The sequence below is a fragment of the Tilletiaria anomala genome (genome assembly GCF_000711695.1).
Source record: "Tilletiaria anomala UBC 951 chromosome Unknown K437scaffold_6, whole genome shotgun sequence".
Lineage (NCBI taxonomy): Eukaryota > Fungi > Basidiomycota > Exobasidiomycetes > Georgefischeriales > Tilletiariaceae > Tilletiaria > Tilletiaria anomala.
In genome coordinates, this window is record NW_013547016.1 from 187,568 (window position 1) to 209,047 (window position 21,480).

The window sequence follows — 21,480 nt, forward strand, 5'->3', positions numbered from 1 at the left end:
TCTCCACAGTTCACAGGCGATGCTAAATAGGTTGCTTCAATCACCGAATGACTGGCCATTCGATCAGCTCGGTGCAACTGCGAGTATATTTTCTCCAGATATCCCTGTAATCCCGGGGTCAATGGTGAACTGCGGGAAGCATGGCACAAAATCCGGGCATCCTTTGTCATGCCCCCGAAGAATGCCATGAATGAGAAGCAATGGGAAGGTTCAGATTGCTCAGCGGGGGGTATGTGTATTACATACGCTGCGTTGACCACAGTTGCTTTGGGACAATAGCCATCTTTGCAACAGGGAAGTCTGGGAGGTACCCGCGGACTGTGGCCATTCCAGCTTGTTCCACCTCGATCCTCAACTTCTCCCACCGTCCATCGTTGCGCAGTGAACGGTGCATAGAAAGCCGCCCCCGCATGCCGCTCGCTGTCCCCTCTGCAGCGGCACGTTCTCAGCTGCATGGCCTCTTCTCCGTGCCTTCCTGCCCCAGTCGTCGCCTTTTGTCACGCACCTCTGCACCGTCCGTCACCTCCCTGCTTCATTCACGCCACTCGGCCGTTCGGTGTGCTACCGCCAGAACGGCTTCGCCAGCCGCATCAGCTGCCTCGCACTTCCGCCCCCCGGTCCGCTTTGCCCACTCCAGAGGACAGGCCACCTCACTTGCAAGCATGGAAAACCCGTCTTCCAGCGGCAGCGCTTCGCTGATCGATGGCACTGCACTTGCAAAGTCCATCAGGGCCAATGTGACAGAGGAAATAGCAAAGATTCGCAAGTCTATACCGGCTTTCAGGCCCCACCTCTGCATCCTCCAAGTTGGCGCTCAAAACGCTTCGTCAACCTACATCAGGATGAAGAAGCAGGCTGCCGAAGAATGCGGAATGAAGTGCACACATGTGCAGCTCGATGCAGATACGTCGGAGCAAGAAATCATCAAGCGTGTCCGCAACCTGAACCAAGACTCCTCTGTGGATGGCATCCTTGTGCAGCTCCCTCTCGGCGACCACATTGACGCAGATGGTGAACGCAGGGTCACTGAGGAAGTCAGTCCGAGCAAGGACGTTGATGGCTTCCATGCACTCAACATCGGTCATCTTTCGTCCAAGGCTTGCAACCCAATCTTCTTCCCGTGCACTCCGGCCGGCATCATCAAGCTGCTCAAGGAGGCAGGCGTTGACGACATGAGCGGCAAACATGCTGTCGTCATTGGCCGTAGCGACATTGTTGGCAACCCAGTCACTAGCTTGCTTCGGAGCAAGAACTGTACCGTCACTCAAGTCCACAGCCGGACTGCCAACATTCAAGCGCACATCGCCAAGGCTGACATTCTCGTTGTTGCCATGGGCAAGGCACAATACGTGCAGGGCTCCTGGCTCAAGCATGGCGCCATTGTCATCGATGTGGGTACCAACTACATTCCTGATGCTTCCAAGAAGAGCGGGCAACGACTAGTTGGTGATGTGGACTTTGAGAGCGCAATGGGCGTCGCATCTGCTATTACTCCCGTTCCTGGCGGAGTTGGGCCTATGACGGTCGCTTGCTTAATGGAGAATGTCTTCGAGAGCGCTTCTCGCAAATTCCGCGAAGGCCATTATAATGCACGAGGGGTCTCGACCCCTAATCCGCTCAAGCTCGTCAAACCCGTGCCTGCAGACATCATCGTCGCTCGCTCGCAAACACCGCGTCCTATTGTGGAAATCGCAAGGGAAGTGGGCATTCTGGAGGAAGAGCTGGAGCCCTATGGAGATGTGAAGGCAAAGGTTAGCCTTTCCATCCTCGATAGACTGTCTCATCGGACAAACGGAAAATATCTTGTCGTCGCCGGTATCACCCCAACTCCTCTCGGTGAAGGCAAGTCCACTACCACAATTGGTCTCGCACAGGCCCTCGGTGCACACTTGCACAAGCCCGCCTTCGCATGCGTGCGCCAACCATCACAGGGACCCACTTTTGGCATCAAGGGCGGTGCAGCCGGCGGTGGATTCTCTCAAGTCATTCCAATGGAGGAGGTGAGCACGTCACTACCCTTGATTCACTTCTCTTCTTCCCGCCTGCTCACTTGAAATCCAACTCGCTTGATTAGTTCAACCTTCACCTGACGGGAGACAACCATGCGGTCCAGGCTGCCAACAACCTGCTTGCGGCAGCTATCGACGCTCGCATGTTTCATGAGTCTACCCAGAAAGACGGGCCCCTGTTCGACCGTCTGTGCCCCAAGAAGAAGGGCAAGCGCACCTTTGCACCCGTCATGTTCAAACGTCTGGCGAAGCTTGGCATCGACAAGACCAATCCGGATGACCTGACTGACGAGGAGAAGCGTCGCTTTGCCAGGCTGGACATTGACCCGGACACGATCACCTGGCACCGAGTCACCGACACCAACGATCGCTTCCTTCGAGAGATCACTGTAGGACAGGCGCCGACCGAAAAAGGCTACGAGCGCAAGACTGGCTACGATATCGCAGTCGCTTCGGAGTGCATGGCTGTGCTCGCGCTCAGCAGGGACCTCAAGGATATGCGCGAGCGTTTGGGACGGATGGTGATTGGCACCAGCCGCGCTGGCGACCCAGTTACTGCGGACGATATTGGCGTTGGAGGCGCTCTCACAGTTCTCATGAAGGACGCCATCAAGCCGAATCTGATGCAAACACTAGAAGGGACCCCGGTGTTTGTGCACGCCGGTCCTTTTGCAAACATTGCCCATGGCAACTCATCTATTTTAGCCGATGCGATCGCCCTCAAGCTCGCAGGTCTTGAAGAAGGCGATGCTCAAGAATCCACAGGCTACGTCATTACTGAGGCTGGTTTCGGCGCGGACATTGGCATGGAGAAGTTCTGCAACATCAAATGCCGCGAGAGTGGACTTGTTCCCGATGCTGTGGTGCTCGTTGCTACGGTCCGCGCTCTCAAGACTCATGGCGGCGGTCCAGATGTCACACCAGGAAAGCCGCTTGACGAGGTCTACCTGGAAGAAAACCTCGAGATCCTGGAGAGGGGGTGCACCAATCTTGAAAAGCACATATCCAACGCCAAGAAATTCGGCCTCAAAGTCATCGTTGCTGTCAACCAATTCGCAACGGACACACCTCGCGAATTAGAGCTAGTGTGCAAGAAGTCGAAAGAGGCGGGTGCGGATGCAGCGGTACCATGCAACCACTGGGCCGAAGGTGGAGCGGGTGCCGTTGAGCTTGCGAAAGCAGTCATTCAAGAGCTCGAAGGCACCAAGAGCGACTTCAAGTTCCTCTATGATGTCGAAAAGCCGATCAACGAAAAGATCGAGATTATCGCTAAGGAGATGTACGGCGCCGATGGCATCAATGTGTCCGAATTTGCGGCGAAGCAGATAGAAACCTACACGAAACAGGGCTACGCAAATCTCCCAATCTGCATGGCCAAGACGCATGTGAGTAATGATGGACAAGCTTCGCAACGGCATGTGCTGAGCCTTCCGCGACTTCTCATCAGCTTTCTTTGTCCCACGAGCCGACGTTGAAGGGACAACCAAAAGGATTTACGGTGCCAATCAGAAGTGTCAAGCTCGCAGCCGGTGCTCGTTTCCTGTATCCCCTGTGTGGCACCATGCAAGTGAGTCCCGAACCCGCTGCGTAAAGCCCTCAGCGCCTCATCTTCCGTGCTCTCTGTGCTCGCAGACCATGCCCGGCTTATCGACTCGCCCGGGATACTACGATAGTAAGCGTTGGACTTTAACTCGGGAAAGTCGGCAGGTTTTGACATTGTTTTTATCCTTACAGTCGATCTGGATGAAAATGGTCTTGTGCAGGGCCTCTTCTGATATCCGGTAACAGTAAAAATGGTACGATAACTTGTTCTTCACATAGTGCCTCCTTTAGTCACCTCATTAGAAAAGTGGCATTTTTCTTTTTGCCATCGATCTTATCCACTTTGCCTGATTGCAATATACACTTGTCTTGCCGCTTCGCGACACAAATTCGTCGCTTCGAGTAGCTGGACGTATGAGGGGCTTATGTGTCAGTTTGCCTTCCAAAGGCATTTCGCCCTCAAAATCCAGTGCTCACCAAATCATCTGAGAATGCCCCTGTAGCTTCGCAATAGACCAACTCTGCACTTAGGTCTGTGCTTGACTCTTGGAGCGGCTGACTTGGGTCGTGCCCGGAGAAGGCAAAGGCCATGAGCCATGTGTTACTAGCTGTATGCTCATCCTCTGGTGTTGGATGCGTCGTCAGATTTCGTCGCCTGGCTCAAGCGGCAGATGTTCAGTACGGTATAGTGATATGGGAGGGCTCCATGGCACCATACTCACCGTTGTCGTCGGTCACCCCCTGTTTCTGATTCATATCGACCCTCGATGGAAACACAGCAGGCAGAAGCGACGGTTGACTTGCAGGGTATGCCCGAAACAATCAATGCCACCGATGTCGCGTTGATGCACGCTGCTTTGTGTGACGGCTGGAAAGCGGCACCGCGGTCGAGAGGAGGGAGTGAATGATTTTTCTTAAAATAAGAAGCTGTTAAAGAATTATTGCCTTCGCTTGCTAGCTGGGACGATATTCGGATGAGCGAACGAGGATGCATGTGAAGGAGCACGACGCTCGAAAAGAGCTCGCGGAGGGATGCAGCCCAAGCTCTTTGGCTAATACCTATACCAAGACATTCAGGTCAGCTTCCCTTTGAGAGGTGGATTCCACTGCAGCAATGCTGAGCTCACCGTTGCCTCCTTTCAAGCCATTGACACTGAAATCTAGCGTGGCATTTTCGGCTTGTTCGTCGCGTTGCTTGGCCTCCATGGGGCCAGAGATGCTGGTGACAACCGAGCATGTTCCTGACCAAAGAGCAATCTAAGCGGTGCAGCAATGCAGCGGGATATCTGCACATCGTTACAAGTACGCACCCAAAGTAAAACTCGCACTGCCGTGAGCAAGCTTGGACACATCACGCTCAATCCGTAGCGTCGAATTGCTAATCTCCCGCATCATCCTCTCTGCAGTTCCGAAACAAAAGCCTTGACCAACGTTCTTTTACTTAGTGCTCTAAATTTGATAGCTTGACCACGACTCCGTAAGTTCAAACTCGAAAAGCTGGACAAGGAGGAGTGTGGATAGCCCGGGGTCAGCGTGCCTCGCATCACTACAGCAGCCACAACTTGCCTTCACAAGCAGCAATGGTGCGTTTCCCATCATGTCACCTCACTACTCACCAGTCAACACTAAGTCCTACACCAGAATTCAACATCAGGTCGAGACCGTCCTGCGCCTTTGGCCATCGAGGCTTCTATGTGTGCATCCCCTGACGATAAGCCAAGGGTGAAGCGACACCAAAAAAAACTCCTTGCGTTCGGCTCCGAGATCATATTATAACATATTACGGTGAACATGAAAACCGACCGAAAAAGAAAGAAAGGACGCGAACTTTTTTTTGTCTGGAGCGCTTTCTGCAAAAACCGGAACTAATCAATCAAAATTGGTATACAGTCAACCTCGACCGTCAGCTTTGTCTTGGGCCGGCGCTCGCATGTTATGTTGGTGACGCATGCACTGGTAACTCAAACGTGGGGGCTTGACATTGAACCTATCGAGGGACCCAACGTCAGATTTGCGGGCTACTTGTACCTTGGAAGGGCCTCTAACTAAACTCCACAAGATGTCCTTCATTCAAAATGCGGCACCACCTCCAAAGCCAAATGCGGCTGGGACGCTTCGACCCGTCCCTTCGGCGTTGAGACCTCTTCTTTACATGGGTGTTCCTCGAGGTGTCCTGGCTTGGAAACCACGGTTGCCCTCCCGGAACTGGAGCATTTTCATCGTGACAACTTCAAGTCTTACATATCTGTGGTGGGATGACCGTGCACAGTGCAAGAAGCTCATGGAAGGATACAAAGACCAAGTCCGGTGGATTGCAGAGCAAAAGATGGAACCGCACGAGTGGCCGCGCAAGATCAAGGTGTACACTGCGCAAAGTCCAGGAGATGAGGATTTCAACACGGGGGTCCTCTTCTTCAAGCGCTATATGAAAGTAAGTCAAGTCGATTCATCTGTCCTGCTTTCGCATGCAAGATATTCACTCCCCGGGTTCTTCATCAGCCGGTGCTCGCAGCCGCTGGCGTTGATTGGGAGATTCGAAAGGGCAGGCGCTATGGTGGTCTTGCGAAAGATTTGACGGACGCGATTCATTCACGTCGAAGAAAATTGGCTGGCGTAGAGGATTGGAGCTCATCGCCGCTCCTAGCACCAGATGGCAGCGGCCGCGGGCCCGTCTCCCTTACCCCTCAGCAAGTTCTGGAACGGGAATTGGAAGGCGGGATTGTCCTGGTCGGCCGTCCGGCCTTGAAAGAGTGGCTATGGGCGCTCAAGGAAGGGTGGGCAAATGACATTCCAATCAAGGCAGTGGACCCGAATGATTCGCTCGCTGCGGAACTCACTCACGATGGCGTCTTCGAAGCGTCAACCTTGGATGGCGCCTCCTCAAAGTTCCAACAAGACTCGACTCCCTTTCACTCGAATGAACTGGCTACGAATTCAACCCCTTCGAACATTGCATCTAAAATAGGCACTTCGCTATTCTCACGGAAAATCCCGCATGCAACCGGATCCGGTTCCACAGGCCAGGCGCTTCCGGCACTTCAGCTGGTCCCCGCACAACCTCCACTCTGCTTTGTCGATTTCACCAATTTGATCGGCTGGCGCAATATACCGCGTCGTATGGCGCGCTTTTTCCGGCGACGTGACGACGTCAAGCTAGGGGGCGAAGCTGCGCTCAGGCTGATCTACGGCAGCAAAGAGTCTGCGCGGCCATTCGACGCGCCAGAGACCGGGGCATTCACATCCTCACCGCCGCAGGGCGGCGACTTGGACTGGGGATTGGAGGGGGAAAGGTTTTATCCTCCTTTCTTCACCAAGATCCCAGACGACGTTGCAAAAGCGAAGGAGAGCTACTATAAAAGTCTCTTCGATCGCTTGAAAGTTTCACGCGAAATTGCCAGTGGACGGGAGATGACGAAGCAAGAGGCAAGGGATCCGCCGCCCAGCGAGAGCGATCTTAAAGTGGAGCGATTCGAAAAGGAGCGGGACTGGCGCAATCTCTTGCGAGGATTCGATATTGTTCGGCCCGACGCGCCAGCTGTGTGGGACCCCAAGTTTCAGGGAAGCATCCGTGTATTTGAGGACGTGGATGCCACGTCGCGCGGGCAGACCTTTGCCACCGCTTGACATTTACACTGATGCACCGGGGCAGGGTCTTCGCCTGCAAAGCACCGTCTCTTCCTAATTTCATCCACCGAGTCTCTTCATCTTGTCCTCGCCCTTGCACACCTTTTCTTGCATGACGACAACTTCGGTGTCCAACTGCTGTAGCAATTCGCTCTGTTCCGCAAGCTCGTGGTTGATTGCGAGCCCTATCTCTCGCTGTCTTCGAAGGACATTCGCTAGGCGGCCGAGCTGCTGGTCTTGGGCATCCATCTGAGCGGCCTGCGATGCCAACAAATCTGGATTGTCTAATGCACGGGTGTCGTCCGTCTCTCTGACTTCCATAGACCGGGCGCCAAGCCTTCGTATCCCACCCGAAGAATGTGGCGCCGAGCTTGTCCTTGCGGCTGCATGCGATTCGCCTTTGGTCATCGATGAACTTGCTTGCGATGACGATCGCGCTCCAGCACTGGCCGATGAGGAGGAGTAGCCAGACGTGTCCGCCTGCGCTATTTGGAACTGCGCGTCTTTCGGCAACTCCAGGAATTGACGAAATGCATATGAACTTCTCCAAATTGGATCCTGGCTGTCCAAGATTGCTTTGAGCCATGCTCGCAGCTCAGGCAGGCGCCCTTCCGCTAATTGTTTTTGTAATGAGATGGTATTGGAGCGTGAGAGGATGCTGAGTGTATGCTGTACGGCCCTTTTGGGGGGAAGTTGTGCGGGGGCAGCCCGGCCTGCTCCTTGCGGTGCCGGCTGTGATTGAAGCTGCTTCTCAAGCGATGCAAAGTCTGAGTAGCGGCGTAGTATTCTCCAGGACTGCACAGGCAGCTTGACGACGATGACATATGCGATGTGTTCCGGGGCTGGAGTGGCGCGTTCCACAAACGATTCGATCGTGACCGACTGGACAGTGCTGCTGTTGCTACTCCTGCCGTTGGCCGACATAGTCACTGGTCCGTGCAATGGAAGCTGATCGCGCAAGCAAGGAAGCTTGCTTTACTGCTGCGCACAGATGGGCTGTCCATGCGCTTCATTTGCTTTCCGACGCTTGTATGTGGCTACGTCGATGACCGCCCACCTCGAACTATTGTCAAGTACGGATGGACTGAATACCTAGTACAGATGGACCAATGGCATGGGCTGCCGTTGCAGATGGTGTCGGTCTCCAATTATTGGCATTGGGCATCGCGTCTGTCACGTGATGTCAGGTGCGATTGAGCGGGCGACGCGTCGGTCAACCAAACAACAACACCTCGTTCACTACTATACCAACCCATTCCACCGTCAGCCCTCCAGCTTTGCCTCCAATTCCTCTGCAGTGACTATTCTACACGTATACATACATGTCACTACGACTATGCACAAGAGTCGCTTGAGGCCTCACAACCCTTTCTCTGTTGTATCTTTGGGTCGGACGCACGCGGTGCGCTGCCCCAGTCCACCATCATCGTGCTCGCACTGCAGAGACCGCACAAAATGGCTTCCACAAGCGTGCACGCAAGGGTCGCTGCTCGCCCCAACGCGACGCCCAGAACACTGGTCGACATGGTTGAATCATTGGCCGAATGCTGCACCTTAAGCGTTCTGGATCAGTATGACAGTCTTGACTGGGCAGACACTATGCTCACCTATGCGCACAAGCTCCGAGAGCAACACAAGTGAGTGATCGTCACTTCGGCACCTGATCAGCCCAGTCAGTATGAGAACTAATATTTGCTAAGAATTCGACTCAGGAGTACCGCGGGAAAGAAAAAGTCAAATGCACCCATAGATCTTGCAGAAATCATCAAGACGCCAGCCCGCTCTCGAACGAAGAAGGTGGTTGATGCCGACGGGTCAGATCGAACAAAAGTCAAGCAGACCAAGGCATCCCAGGACAAGGAGAATATTGTGCCGGCTGCCGGATCAGCAGACACTCGCAAACCCAGGGCCGGCGCAGCAGCAACAAAGAGGAAAGCCGCTGCAACGAAGGCTGCTACCGCCGCACCCACACGCAAGAAGCGGAAGTCTGAGCAGGAGATGGTACAAATCATAGATGAAAGTAGCAATGTGGCGGCTGAAAGGTCGAAGCCTGCAGCCACAAGCACACTGCCGACGGAGTGCTCCCCCGAAAAGGAAGTTGGAAGGCCGGAAGGGGACGGAAATGCTCGAGAGACCGCTGAGCAATTCGTCGCGATGACACCCCTTCCGTCAAAGCAGAAGCGCGGACTAATGAGCCAGTCCACAAAAAGCCTCGGCGCCAGTCACATTGCGGCGACGCCGGCCAACACGAGCATGGCCCAATCGTTCGCGCAGAGACTAATTGCTGGGGCGCTCGGCAGCACAGGGCATGAGGCTTCATCATCAGATCCTCCAGTGGCGACCTCTTTCAAACCGAAAGTCAACGCGCGCAAAAGCGATGAAGCATTGGGCGAGCAACAAGCCAACGAACCCTCGGTTGCAATAGGGACGAAACGACATATGCCAGAGCTTCCATCCGGCACTGCTGTGACGACTTCGAAGAGCGCACTCGAGACACTGAGGAGCCGCATCGATAATGTGTCAAAACGTACCAGCACTGCCCCACATCTTGCTCTCGTGCACGAAGCTCCCGCTCGGGCAACGCTCGCAAGCAAGAATGATACTACGGTTACAATGTCACACTCTATGCAGCCACAACCCTCGACATCCAGTGCGCATGAAGTCTCCAGAGCTATGACTCCGAAGCATACTGCCTCAGAACAGCAAACCGAAGTGTTTGCTCCTGCCATTGTGTCGCATACCCATAACGTGGTCAGCGACGAGGAGACTGAGATACCGGCTCGCTTTGCAGACAGTTCTAATCAAACTGTGCAGCCAGCAGGGGCCGTAACGCCGAAAGCCACCTCCGCCATTTCGGATCACAGCGAGGCCCTCCCGAACAGCACGATATGTGCTGGTTCCACAACCCCGCTCGAGTCTCCCAAGCGACCCGACCTCAAGAGTCGTCTCCCAACAGCATCGCCGGGAAAGATCAGTAATTTGAAATTTGTTCCTTCGAAGAACAGCAAGCTGGCTGGTGGAAACGGGGATGTTGCTCATGCTCAGCTCAGCACCTCTGCTGCAGCGACTGCCGTTGCACCATCTTCCTGGACGTTCAAGATCAAAGGCCTCCTTGGCATAGGAACCTCATCCACTTCTACTGCTACAGCCACAGTCGCCCCTGGGTCTACTCCAGTAGCCACGACGGCCCAATCTGCCACGATTGTTACTGTTGCTCGCTCGCCTAAGAAGGCTCAAGCATCTCAGCAACCTCTTGCTCAACAGCTACAGCCTGTGGCCGTCTCGCAAGCAATGGCGCCGGCGCCCAAGTTACCTAGTCTCATGAGGGCGGAGGCGCTACGCAAGCAGACTGAACAAGAAGAAGAGCGCAGACAGCGCGAGCGTGATGCACGCCGGAAGCAAGTCGAGGCGAAGAAAGACCTTAAGGAGACCCAGGCCAAGAAGCGAGTCCGAGAAGATGCTCCACAGATCGCCAATGGGAAGGTCACCGAGAAGAAGACAAAGCTGGTCATCTCGAGCGCAGCCGTGTCATTATCAGCAGCAGGCCCTTCGAGACAGGCAAATATCAATCGCATTGCCTCCACAACCTCGAAGCTGCTATCAAATCAACCACCATCAGGCGCGAGGTTTGGAGGCGCCCCGCCTCTTGCTGGTATCGTGCCGCCTCCACTCAAACGCGTGCCCACCAGCGAAAGCTTGCAGACGCTGAAGACCCCTTCGCATGGCGCAGCATCCGCGAGCAATGCGGCGCCTCCGTCTGCGTCCATCAGAGCTAGCCAGACAGCGGGCGCTCGCCCGCCACCGTCTTCGTCATTTGCATTCGCGAAGAAGACACCCAAGCAGAACGGCCCTCCGTCTGCGCAGCCCAGCAGCACAAAGGTATCAGGTCCGAAGGGGGGAGTGCAGAATTCCAATTTCACGCAACACAACCCATTCCAGCAGCAGCATAAATCGGCTTTGCCTACGCCAAAGCAGAAGACGCCCATTCCCACCAATGCGCCCACGCCAGAATCTGTTGCGGACGAAGACATCGCACTACCTGATGTGCAATCAGAGTACGTAGCCTCGGAGAAGATTCTGTCGGCCCGCTCATGCTGACGTTGCATCATGACTTTGTTCCAGATATTCAATGTCCGACGACGAGGAAACCCAGCGTCGCCGTGCTGAAGCGCCTTCATGGACCAAGGGCCGTGAATTGCAAGATGCTCTCACAGCACAAGCGGCCATGGACCCCGATGCCATCTTCGGAAGACCACATGCAGAAGTTTCCCTCGCCACCCTCTTTCCGACAAGCACGAGGGCAAGGCGTCCAAGGAGCAGCAGCGGGAATTGGACCGTTGATCAAGTCAAGCAGTGGGAAGTGGAGGCCTACAATATTCGCATGGGCATCACCCAAGCTGGGTCGATCAACAGAGGGGAAGGATCATCCAGAACACCCCTTTAGCTTCTGCGGCGCAATGTTCAAAAGACAGTGGTGTATCATAAACGTCAACAAGCTTGGGCTGCACAGCCGTGCAGGACGATTTCAATTCATGCTCGCCGGTTTCTTAGTTTGGCTAAGCGTGCAACAGGAGCATCGGTCCCATTTTCTCGTGACCAAACCTCTATGTCCGGGAGGCCAAGTTGCTCAATGATATATGCTTTGAATGCGCGAACTCATGTGAGAGATGATCGGGAGGCTTCGCAGATTCTTTCGTACTTACAAGCTGATATCGAAGCGCAGTCTGCAGCCTCCTTCAGGAGCGCTTCATCGCTCCTCAGGCTCTCTCGGTTCTGCTTGGCGTATGCATTTGCCAAGATCGCACAGAACCCGCCGAGCCATCCATTGCCACCTCCCGTGACATCGACAACCCTTTCTTTCATCGCCTCTGTATGGTACGCTTGAGACCAGAAACCGGGTACCTGATACCCGCGGATATAGGAGCCAAGCTTGCCAGAACGAATGCATATGATCGGGTGAGCATGAGGTTGGCTCTCTTGCGCAAGACCTACAAAAACCTCCGCCAATTCTTCTATGATAGACCTTGCGTCTGCATCATCTCCTGGTGGATCCACGGCGAGCAAATTTGCAGCTTCTTCATGATTTGGGCTGAAAGTAGGTCAGAGGTCAGCATTTAATCGGTAAATGTAGTACAAGATGCAACTGGGATTGTGCGAACCAACCTGAACACATGTAGACGAGGGAATAATTTAAGGCAGCCTCGCAGGTTCTCGTGCTAAACGAAAAGTCGGAAGGTTGATCAGTGCTCGCTTTGCGACACAAGTAAAAGTTGATTCCACGTACGGTTGCACTATCAGGTATAGGCTCCCACACCAACAATGGCTGGCGAGACTGCAGGGAGAGAGAGCAGCCGTGGCCCGTGGCAACCAGCGAGTCGACCTTGTCCGAAATAGCTTCTGCGCGGTCAGGGCTGCAGACAAAATGAACGACTTCGGGAAGGCTGGCTTCGACAGAGTCTACGAAATCTTCTGGCTCAATCCGAAGCTTTGGGGTCAAGTACTCGAATCCCCGGTGTTGGCCTTGATAAATATTCACAGCCCTGGTCGTCCGCTGTGCTTCTCGTGTACGAAAAATCCACGGCCCCCGTGCTGCAGCGTCAGCTGCACGATCGCTGACATTCATATACGTTTCGAGCCTGCCTTGCCATTCGAGTTTCCAGTCCATTCCACGGTGAACGATCATCCTGAGTCGATCTGGTTCGATCCTAAGGAGTCTTGGCGTCAGTTGGTCCGTCATGCCATGGGTCGCTGAAAGTCAGCAACACACCAGGCTCGTGCGCCGACCATGGCGTATGAGCCCGCCCCGCCGATCTGCTCGCCATATCCGCGATCTTTCGGGTTTTCTGGGGTGCTGTCTTCTTGAAGAAATTCGAAGGTGTCAATAATGAACATACCGAGGGTCCCGACCCGCGGTGCCGGCAGTGACTGCATGGTGCTTCCAGCGCCGCTATGCACAGGGGCACGACCCGTGTTATCTTTGGAATACATCAAGTCCGTGAAAAGCGTAACAGGCTGTACCTTGTTGGAGGTAGCGAGCATGCAATGGGGGAAAGTGGGTGAGCAGAGACGTAACAATGTTTGCAGAGTACCATGGCTATCCGCGTCGTCGGAGGATGTGGTTCGGGCTGCGGCCGCTACCCGTCATCACAGCGACCATTTCCATTCAGGCTTCCGGAGAGTCCGGAAATGTGGATACAATGAGATGTATTTACAATCCCGCCTCTCCGTGACTTGCATAAGTTCCAATGGACGTGCTGACCGGCAACTTCGAATCTTCTGCATGGAGATTGCTCGAGCTTGAAGACTTGGACTGGCCATATTCCAGAGGGAAAATGGCGCTGCCACCAGGAGTAGGAGAACTGCAAAAAGTTGTCACAGAACGATCCAGTCAGGGCGACCATCATGTATGGGATGATGCATGGTCTCAATCGCTGACGCCTTGGGACGCTCAAGAAGCACAGCCAGGCCTACTGTGGGCTCTCAATTACCCTGAAATTGCCAAGCACTTGCCCAAAGGCGGAAAGGCGCTGGTTGCAGGCTGTGGAAGAGGCTATGATGCCGAGCAACTCGCAAAGGCTGGCTACTCGCCGTCGATCGGCGTCGACATCTCCCCTATAGCCGTCGCAAAGGCTAAGGAATGGTTCGCTGCCAAGGGAGACCAGAGCGTGAAAAAGGCGGTGCAATTTTTCGAGGCGGATTTTTTCAAGTTAGGCACGTCGGAAGGCAACCTAGCGGTCGGAACGGATGTCACCGTTGCATACGACTACACGTTCTTCTGCGCTTTACCGCCAAGCTTCAGGTCGATGTGGGCTGATATCTACTCCAAAGTAATTAAAGCGGACGGTGTGCTCATTTGCATGGTATATCCCATCCACGGAGACCGTCCTGGCGGTCCACCGGTAAGTTTCAGAATGACTCCGCGGTCTGCGGAGCTCAACCACGCAAGTCCGACGATGATGATCTAATGCTTTGTATGCTCTGATCTCGCATGTGCACCAGTACTCAGTCAGCCCGCAGATGTACAAAGACCTGCTTTCCTCGAACTTCGACCTCTTATGGGAAGGAGAGCCATTGGAACAGCAGGAACAGCGCAACAGAGTGCAGCAGATCCAGGTCTGGCAGAGAAGGTGACAAGGCAAGGCATCATGTCTGCACGTAAGATACAGGGGGAATGTAATGGCAAAAATACAGTACGGTATAATCTATTCTGCTTGCTCTCTTGCCAGGATTTCTGTTTCCAGTCTGCGCCTTTCTGCTTCGCGCAGCCGCATGAGAGTGATGCTCTCATAGCCATCGCCTAATTTACTAGCTGTTGCGCCAGCAGTGTTTGACGCATCTGATATGGAAAATGGTGAGAATGAAAAGCTAGCCGTCGGTCTACTGGCTTTTGTTGCTGCCGCAGACACTTCAGATGCTGGTGCCTGTCCGCTCCCGCCATTCGTTAGCGGACTTGATAATGGAACGCCGGCCAAATTCGGCAGTATGCCCTTCTCGCGCATCCATCGGATTCGAGCGGGCTCGTTAGCGGCATTCGGAAATCTGTCGCCGTTCTCGTCCGCGCCACCGCTGTTTGAACTACGGTTTCCCTTGCTTGTCGCCGAAGCCCATCCAATCCAGCAGTCTGCCAAGAGGCCGCGAGCGTTCAGTTGCTGGCCCGCGGAGACAGCCGCATAAGCTGCGTCGATGGTGGTAAACATAGCAGCAGCGGACATTTCTGACGCAAGCTTGCCGGTCTTCTTGCGCAGTTTTGGTGGATGGATGGCTAGTGCTTCCAGTGGTCCAAATGAGGCTGACAGTGCTTGTCCCAACGGTGTCATATTTTTGAAATCGCTCTTTCCCAGGGAATCTGCGGACACAAGTTGCATAGGATCCGATAAGCCGGTCAAGTTGAACGATTGGTCTGTTGGGAACTTGACAACCACAGTGGTATCTAATGGTCCTATTGGCGGCTGCGAGAAAGCACTGTTTCCGTAATCTGTCGTCACCTCATCACCGCTCTTCTCCTGGACCTGGGTAGTCGGCGGAGGCACTGCGGCTAGCTGTGCGGGAGGATCACGCAATGCTTCATCACGTTTGCGCTGCGCTTCTTCCTTCAGCCGCTTGTTCTCCTCTTGGATCTGTTGCAACTTGCGAGCAAGATCCACTTCGGCTTGTGCTTGAGCTTTTCGGCGCCTACGATCTTCGTCCTCTCGCCTGTCCAGGTCATCAGCCGCGGCTTTGCGCTTGCCATCATAGGTTCCTCTCCGCGCTCGAGCAGCCGCGTCTTGTGCCGCTTGCTTTTCCGCCGCCTGGCGCTTCGAAGGATCACACAGGAGCTCATATGCCAGCTGAAGGCGATGAAATTCTGCCGAAGCTTGCACAGAGTCTACATCCCTTCGCTTGTCTGGATGGAGCTTCAGTGACAATTTGCGGTAGGCTGATTTGACGTCCGTTTCGCTCGCGCCGACCTCAAGATTGAGCTGCGCGTACGCATCCTCCACGCCAATGGTGTTGGCGTCATGCTGTTCTGCGCCCATGTCCAGACTCCTCCTGCCTTTGTGTGCAATGATACAACGCCAAATGAGCCCGACTGTGCGGGCCGGCGCCCTGTCGTGTACAGTAAGTTGCTCAGGCCACCTCGAGAATAGCTTAATGGAGAGTCTTGTCTAGCGAGAAGCTGCAGTCAATTAAAATGATGAATGAGGACCGTCAATTCATCGAGTGTAAAAGGTAGGGTTGTTTGCAAAGTCGGGAGGTTGGCTCAAGTATTGTCTAGCCCTCTGCAAAAGCTTGTATTAGCTCAACTCTTGTGCAGCTTCACGACCGATACTATGCTTGTTCGTTGCGTTGAAACTCATTACGGGCATTTCGTCACATTCACGTAGAGGAGCTGGATTCAGGTGCTTAGAACTCCCTCCCGCACAATGACCGTCGCAGTAGTTGGATTTCCTAGGCGCTCACTGCTCGAAACCGCTTGGACCGCGTGTCGGCCAAGGGTCCATTCCCTCGCCTTACATTGTTGTTGTCCAGCTAATCAGCTCGCTGCAAGCTCTCTCAGGACCTTCAGGTCATCTCGGAAGGCTCCAAATGCGGGAATATCATGGTCAGAAGCGCTTTCGAAGGACCAAGACATTGGAAAGGTCATCTTTTCTGGCATCCAACCTACGGGTGTGCCTCACGTGAGTATTGGGCTCGATCAATTCTAACGCATGCAAACTTGACATTGGAATGGGCGCTCTTCCGCCGAATCCAGCTAGGAAATTACTTAGGTGCTCTGATGAATTGGGTAGATATGCAAAACGCCGCAGCACCCGAGGACACTCTGCTCTTTTCGAGTGTCGGCTTCCACGCTCTCACGATGCCTCAAGACCCAAATGTGCTCAGACGAGATCGACGAGATATGCTCGCTGCTCTGCTTGCAATAGGTATGGATCCTAAGCGATGCACAATATTCCAACAGGAAAATGTAAACCGTCGCATATTTCACCGTGGAAAATGAGCATTTAAGCTAAGGCTAATTCTTGCTGTGCAGGTACCACAACATGCGGAACTCGCATGGATCTTCAACTGCATCACGTCCATTGGCAAGCTCCGACGCATCACTACTTGGAAGGTGCGTTGGTAATCATATTATTTCTTAGAAATTCACTGCTGAATTCACCGATGCGCCAGTCCAAAGTCGCCATCGCACGTCATGCCCAAAATGCAGCATCTGAAGCGGATGCCTCGACAAGTGAAGGAGAGCTTAATTTAGGACTTTTTGCATATCCAGTCCTCCAAGCAGCCGACATTCTCCTCTACAAGTGAGCTTTTTGATGTATTTGCCTAAGCATTCTCTACTCAACAACGCGACCCTTCGCTTCTTCGCAGGGCAACGCATGTTCCTGTTGGAGAGGATCAGGTGCAACATTTAGAACTGTCCAGAGACATCGCACATGTGTTCAATCGGACGCATGGAACGAATCTCTTTCCAAGCCCACAGCATATCATCAGTGAGACCACATCCTTGCTTCTCCTTGAATATCGGCTGATTTTCTGTGCAGCTCCTACTAAGCGTGTTCTCTCTCTTCGAGATCCGTCGCAAAAGATGTCAAAGTCTTCACCAGATCCCAACTCTCGCATTCTGCTCACAGATACGCCCCAGCAAGTAAGAAAGAAGCTCCAAAGAGCTGTGACGGATGACGAACGTGTCCTGTCGTATGACCCGGATGCGAGACCCGGTGTGAGCAATCTGCTCGGCATCTTGGCGGCATTGCGCGTGCGTTCCAACTTTGCCCAGGGGCGCAACACTCCCGCGCTCAGCCCGGGAGACATTGCAGACGAGCTCAACAAGGCAAAAGGCGGAGCGGCTGGGGCAGGTACTCTGAAAGCGGAAGCAACGGATGCAATTGTAGAAGCGCTGCAACCTATCCAGGCCGAATTGCAGCGTTTGGAGAAAGAGGATGGTTACTTGGATACGCTCGCAAGGGAAGGAGCGAAGAAAGCGGCGGAGATAGCAGAGCACACCATGTGCCAAGTTCGGCAATGCACTGGGCTAGCTTGAGGCGGCAATCGATTCAATTTTGTTACAACGCTCAGTAATGTACAGATCGCAATAGCAAGCCCACGCTCTTTCCACAAAAAGATCAAGCCAAATTCGCCAAGTTCGGCTCAAGCCGTTGCGAAAATGAGCTTTTCGCCCAAATCCTTGACCTCTTGATGTACGCTTTCGTACTCTTCCGCGTACTCCTCCTTTACTGCAGCAGTTCCTTCCTTCTGCTTCTTGCTACCGCCGGGAACGACCATGACGCAGGATGTAGGTCGCTTGGTGCTAGATGCTGCGCCAAGCGCATCCTTTGATGTGACAAAGATATACGGGTTCCCAGTATCCTCGCAAAGGACAGGGATATGTGATAAGATGTCCACGGGTGAAATGTCGCCTGCAAGAATGACAAGACCCTTCTCCCCTTTCCGCAGTGCTTTGACCACTTCCTTGACGCCACGCTTGACGTGCCCTCGAGATTTGGACGCCTTCTTGATGGTCTTGAACACCTTCTTCGAAAGTTTCTTTTGGGCCAGAGGATCTGTAGGTGCATCATGTCAACTTCTCGTGGCATCAGTGGAAGAACGGATAGCCATGCGGACTCACGCGCTATCGGACTTAGGAGCCCTTCCTCGGCCTGTTTCTCCTCCCCGTCGACGTCCATGATAATGCTCTTGTCGCCTTCCTCCAGGCCGTGTTCTTTTGCTTTCTTATCTTTCTTATCCTTCTTTTCTTTCTTCACTACCGGCAGCTCAGATGTGGAGGCCCCTGCATCGACTGACATGGCAGAAGCAGTCGAAAGGTCTCCGGCACTGGTCTTGCTCTTCTTTTCCTTTTTGCTGTCTGACTTGCCCATTTTTGCGAGTCGCGGACTGGGTGGTTATGGTGGAGCGGCAGTGGGTAAGCAGCAAATGACAGGATACTTGGCGCTTGAGTAGCTTCCAGTTCGATACCACTCTCAACTTTGCCATGTGTCTGAAGACCACAAAGGAACCATGACCAGCATAGCGCACGCTCTCTATCAGGATTCAAGTGAAGTGGAGGTTTTTCGCTATGTGCAGTGTGTTGTTGTGTTCCGCTCAGCTCTTTTCTGCGAGAGTGCGAGAATCTTTTTTATACACTTTCCCTTGCAGTTTTCTGTCACAGTTCAGCTTCATCACTGTCTTGAAAGGTTTGCACTCTTCATCGCTGAGGATATCGCCGTGTGCAGGAAACTGGGGTCGATGATGGTATCCATCGTAGTCCCCTAGTTGCTTAGCAGCCAAGCACCATGCCGGTGAGCCCCGTGAGGGTAAAGATGTCGGAACAGCCCAACTTGAGGGCTTCTGCTTCTTGTCCAAGCTGTGCGTCCTAGATACTCTCAAGCACACAGGTCAAAGGGAGCGTATCTCCTTAATAAGGTGAGTTTATGTTGTTCCTCGGATGTTCGAATGCAACGATGGAGTTGTTGCAGATGGAATGGGCCAGGCCATCTTCGAAGATTAAAAACTTGTTCCGCATACTTGATGCTCCGTGAGAGGCAAAAAAATATCTGAAATACCTGAGAGATCACAAGCTGGCAAGGAGTTCACTTTTGGAAGGGGAAGGGGGATGCGTTGACTCTTGCTCATCGCCATCTTGCTGACCTGACTTTCATCTGGTCCTATTTACAGATGTTCGCCAATCGAGCTCTTCAGGTTTAACGGTACCTACATCTATTTCTCTGCAAGAGTGAGTTTAAACAATGGGTGCGAGCTATCCGGCATCACATGATGGCGAGCACAATCTCGCATGGCAATCACAAACTAGAGTCGCGCGGTCTAGTTCGCGATAACTTCATACGCCCTGACCCCATCCATCGATGCCGCCGACGTTTGAGGCAGGCAAGCAAGAAATGTGTCACTAACACCTGACGCTTGCTAACAGGTCGGCCTCGGATGGCCGCGGGTTTTGACGCGCATGTTGACACCGGCGGACGAGCTCTTGAGGGCTGCGAATTGTACGGTTGTACCTTAAGGTGAGCGTCTATTTCCGATTCGAACGGATTTCGCTATGATTACTTCAACGTTGCTCTACGGAGCTCCGCTGGAAATTACCGTCCGATTTAAACTTGAGGATATTTTCAAGGCTGATTAATGAGCTTCGCAAAACATCTGTGAACATGCAACACAGAAAATGGAAGCTGACTTCTGGTGTTCTTTTTGGTTTGCCAGAAATGCGTAGAACATATATGGCAGTCCCAGGCGACTTCGTATTTGGCGTGGTGATACTATAGAAGGTACGTTCGCAACTCCCCTCCATCCCTTTTGTGATGAGCATAAACAATCACGACGGTCTGCGGAATATCCGTGTCGAAATGGCCCGCTTCTAAACCCATTTTCGGGCATCACTCTGACACGTCGAGACAAGCATATCTGCAGGAGCACGAAGAGCTGACCCTCAACTTGTCTTGCATGCAGCTTACCCTCTAACATTTAGCCTTTCATGCGCCGCGGAACAAGGTGAGTTCAAATTGATTTATGTAAGGGCATGTGCGGATGTTATTCCAGCCCGCTGTGTGTCCATGTAGTCACCTGCTATGCAGAATGCAATCCTAGTTTGCTTCGTTATAGTCGACCCCTAGCAATCCCATCTTGGTTCTGGCGACTCTGGATCGATCTCTGGCAGTTCGACGGTACCCACGTGCTTGTACGTGGGGTGGTCGTCGAAGAACTTCTTCCATGTCTCAATTTGCTGTGGCATCAGAGGATGGTGCACAGAGGTAAGCAGACCGCAAGGCGATCAAGGCCACGAGGAGCCGGCATTTCGGACTCACTTTGATCTGGTCCTCGTCCAAACCGCGCAAATCGTGTGTGCAATGGTACTTAAAGCATCCGGTGACGTACGCCCTGGAAGCATCGGTACCAGAGAAGAAGTGATAGCTGCCCCCAGGGCCATATGTTCGTTTATTGGCGCTGACGTCGTAGACGTTTCCGAGGATGGCCAGGTAGATGGGTCGGTCCTCGTCTCGTCCGTTGTACAAGGCTAGCTCAGCGGGTGTGAATACTCGTAGTCGTTTCTGCTATATCAGGCGGGCAGTAGCACCGAAGGTGAGAGGTTGGTGCCAATCAGCAAGGTGCTGGTAATTTCACTCACGGAAAGGTAAGTCTTGCGCTGAACCCATTTGCCACGATACCCCCATATGGGATCTCCGGCAATAAATTGCCCTGCGGCCATGGAGAGAAGCAGGCCGACGACGCTCCATTTGAGCATGAGAAAGAATGCTTTCCCGACCGGCCCCAGTGGTTCCTGAGTGACCTTGCCCGTCTTGGGGTCCATCCTACCAGATTTAATCTGTTCCTCCTTCCAGCGCTGATGCACCATATATGCCTTGTTCGCTTTCTTTGCCGCCACCTTGCGCGTCGGATCTGATGGGTCGCAAACCGTGCCTAGGTCCTTCTTTAGCTTTTCGATCTCTTCGCTTGTTGCTGGAGAGCCAGGATCCCCCCAACCAGAGAAAGGCCGCTTGAGCAGGGCGGCCTCTCCTTCCTGTTGATGCTTTTCACGCGCCTCGGCGGCGGAATCTGCTGCATCGCCTTGTTCAACCGGAGCAGCGCCATTCGCTCGTGATGCGGGCAGCATCTGCGGCAGTCTTTCGAGAGGGGCCGCAAATCTATGCCTGAGTTTCACCAGCGCTCTTCTATCGATGCAACCAGGAGCCAGCCTTGAAGAATGGTCTCAGATACTTGCGCGTGCTACTATCCTTTCATTGCTAAGCAGCGAGAGTCTGCCCGAGCGAGTTAAAGGTGCGATTGGTAACGCTAGCTAGTTCCAGCCGCCTGATGG

General features: G+C 53.5%; 10 protein-coding genes across 10 annotated transcripts; 4 read left to right on the forward strand and 6 right to left on the reverse strand.

Moving 5' to 3' along the window:
• Positions 1 to 662: 662 nt before the first annotated feature.
• On the forward strand, positions 663 to 3,784 carry K437DRAFT_266287 (FTHFS-domain-containing protein; the record flags this gene model as incomplete). Its single annotated transcript, XM_013390224.1, has 5 exons — positions 663 to 2,000; positions 2,075 to 3,394; positions 3,457 to 3,576; positions 3,642 to 3,681; positions 3,744 to 3,784. The coding sequence occupies 5 exons, from the start codon at positions 663 to 665 to the stop codon at positions 3,782 to 3,784; spliced, it is 2,859 nt and encodes a 952-aa protein (XP_013245678.1).
• On the reverse strand, positions 3,744 to 5,268 carry K437DRAFT_272139 (uncharacterized protein). The gene is made up of 6 exons (XM_013390225.1): positions 5,168 to 5,268; positions 4,862 to 5,048; positions 4,679 to 4,792; positions 4,274 to 4,610; positions 4,029 to 4,206; positions 3,744 to 3,957 (listed from the first exon to the last, which is right to left on the reverse strand). Exons 2-6 carry the CDS (start codon positions 4,944 to 4,946, stop codon positions 3,886 to 3,888), a joined length of 786 nt encoding a protein of 261 aa, XP_013245679.1. The 5' UTR covers positions 4,947 to 5,048; positions 5,168 to 5,268; the 3' UTR covers positions 3,744 to 3,885.
• A 342-nt stretch (positions 5,269 to 5,610) lies between these two features.
• K437DRAFT_219929 (uncharacterized protein) lies at positions 5,611 to 7,175 on the forward strand (the record flags this gene model as incomplete). Its single annotated transcript, XM_013390226.1, has 2 exons — positions 5,611 to 5,982; positions 6,051 to 7,175. 2 exons carry the CDS (start codon positions 5,611 to 5,613, stop codon positions 7,173 to 7,175), a joined length of 1,497 nt encoding a protein of 498 aa, XP_013245680.1.
• A 30-nt stretch (positions 7,176 to 7,205) lies between these two features.
• On the reverse strand, positions 7,206 to 8,260 carry K437DRAFT_149682 (uncharacterized protein). The gene has a single exon (XM_013390227.1). It carries the CDS (start codon positions 8,097 to 8,099, stop codon positions 7,236 to 7,238), a length of 864 nt encoding a protein of 287 aa, XP_013245681.1. The 5' UTR covers positions 8,100 to 8,260; the 3' UTR covers positions 7,206 to 7,235.
• Positions 8,261 to 11,627: 3,367 nt separating this feature from the next.
• K437DRAFT_242974 (Ribokinase-like protein) lies at positions 11,628 to 13,106 on the reverse strand (the record flags this gene model as incomplete). Its single annotated transcript, XM_013390228.1, has 5 exons — positions 11,628 to 11,815; positions 11,879 to 12,264; positions 12,339 to 12,391; positions 12,460 to 12,880; positions 12,943 to 13,106. 5 exons carry the CDS (start codon positions 13,104 to 13,106, stop codon positions 11,706 to 11,708), a joined length of 1,134 nt encoding a protein of 377 aa, XP_013245682.1. The 3' UTR covers positions 11,628 to 11,705.
• Positions 13,107 to 13,525: 419 nt separating this feature from the next.
• On the forward strand, positions 13,526 to 14,216 carry K437DRAFT_210465 (S-adenosyl-L-methionine-dependent methyltransferase; the record flags this gene model as incomplete). Its single annotated transcript, XM_013390229.1, has 2 exons — positions 13,526 to 14,074; positions 14,175 to 14,216. Coding segments are annotated over 2 exons (591 nt in total), but the record flags the coding sequence as incomplete, so codon positions are not given.
• Positions 14,217 to 14,312: 96 nt separating this feature from the next.
• On the reverse strand, positions 14,313 to 15,792 carry K437DRAFT_253782 (DnaJ-domain-containing protein). The gene has a single exon (XM_013390230.1). The coding sequence runs from the start codon at positions 15,689 to 15,691 to the stop codon at positions 14,378 to 14,380; it is 1,314 nt and encodes a 437-aa protein (XP_013245684.1). The 5' UTR covers positions 15,692 to 15,792; the 3' UTR covers positions 14,313 to 14,377.
• Positions 15,793 to 16,078: 286 nt separating this feature from the next.
• On the forward strand, positions 16,079 to 17,697 carry K437DRAFT_220018 (tryptophanyl-tRNA synthetase; the record flags this gene model as incomplete). Its single annotated transcript, XM_013390231.1, has 6 exons — positions 16,079 to 16,333; positions 16,408 to 16,620; positions 16,687 to 16,767; positions 16,827 to 16,957; positions 17,025 to 17,146; positions 17,198 to 17,697. 6 exons carry the CDS (start codon positions 16,079 to 16,081, stop codon positions 17,695 to 17,697), a joined length of 1,302 nt encoding a protein of 433 aa, XP_013245685.1.
• Positions 17,698 to 17,804: 107 nt separating this feature from the next.
• On the reverse strand, positions 17,805 to 18,460 carry K437DRAFT_266295 (L30e-like protein; the record flags this gene model as incomplete). Its single annotated transcript, XM_013390232.1, has 2 exons — positions 17,805 to 18,217; positions 18,283 to 18,460. 2 exons carry the CDS (start codon positions 18,458 to 18,460, stop codon positions 17,805 to 17,807), a joined length of 591 nt encoding a protein of 196 aa, XP_013245686.1.
• A 1,664-nt stretch (positions 18,461 to 20,124) lies between these two features.
• K437DRAFT_149896 (cytochrome b5) lies at positions 20,125 to 21,440 on the reverse strand. Its single transcript, XM_013390233.1, has 3 exons — positions 20,791 to 21,440; positions 20,471 to 20,713; positions 20,125 to 20,388 (listed from the first exon to the last, which is right to left on the reverse strand). Exons 1-3 carry the CDS (start codon positions 21,274 to 21,276, stop codon positions 20,275 to 20,277), a joined length of 843 nt encoding a protein of 280 aa, XP_013245687.1. The 5' UTR covers positions 21,277 to 21,440; the 3' UTR covers positions 20,125 to 20,274.
• Between the last annotated feature and the right edge of the window lie 40 nt (positions 21,441 to 21,480).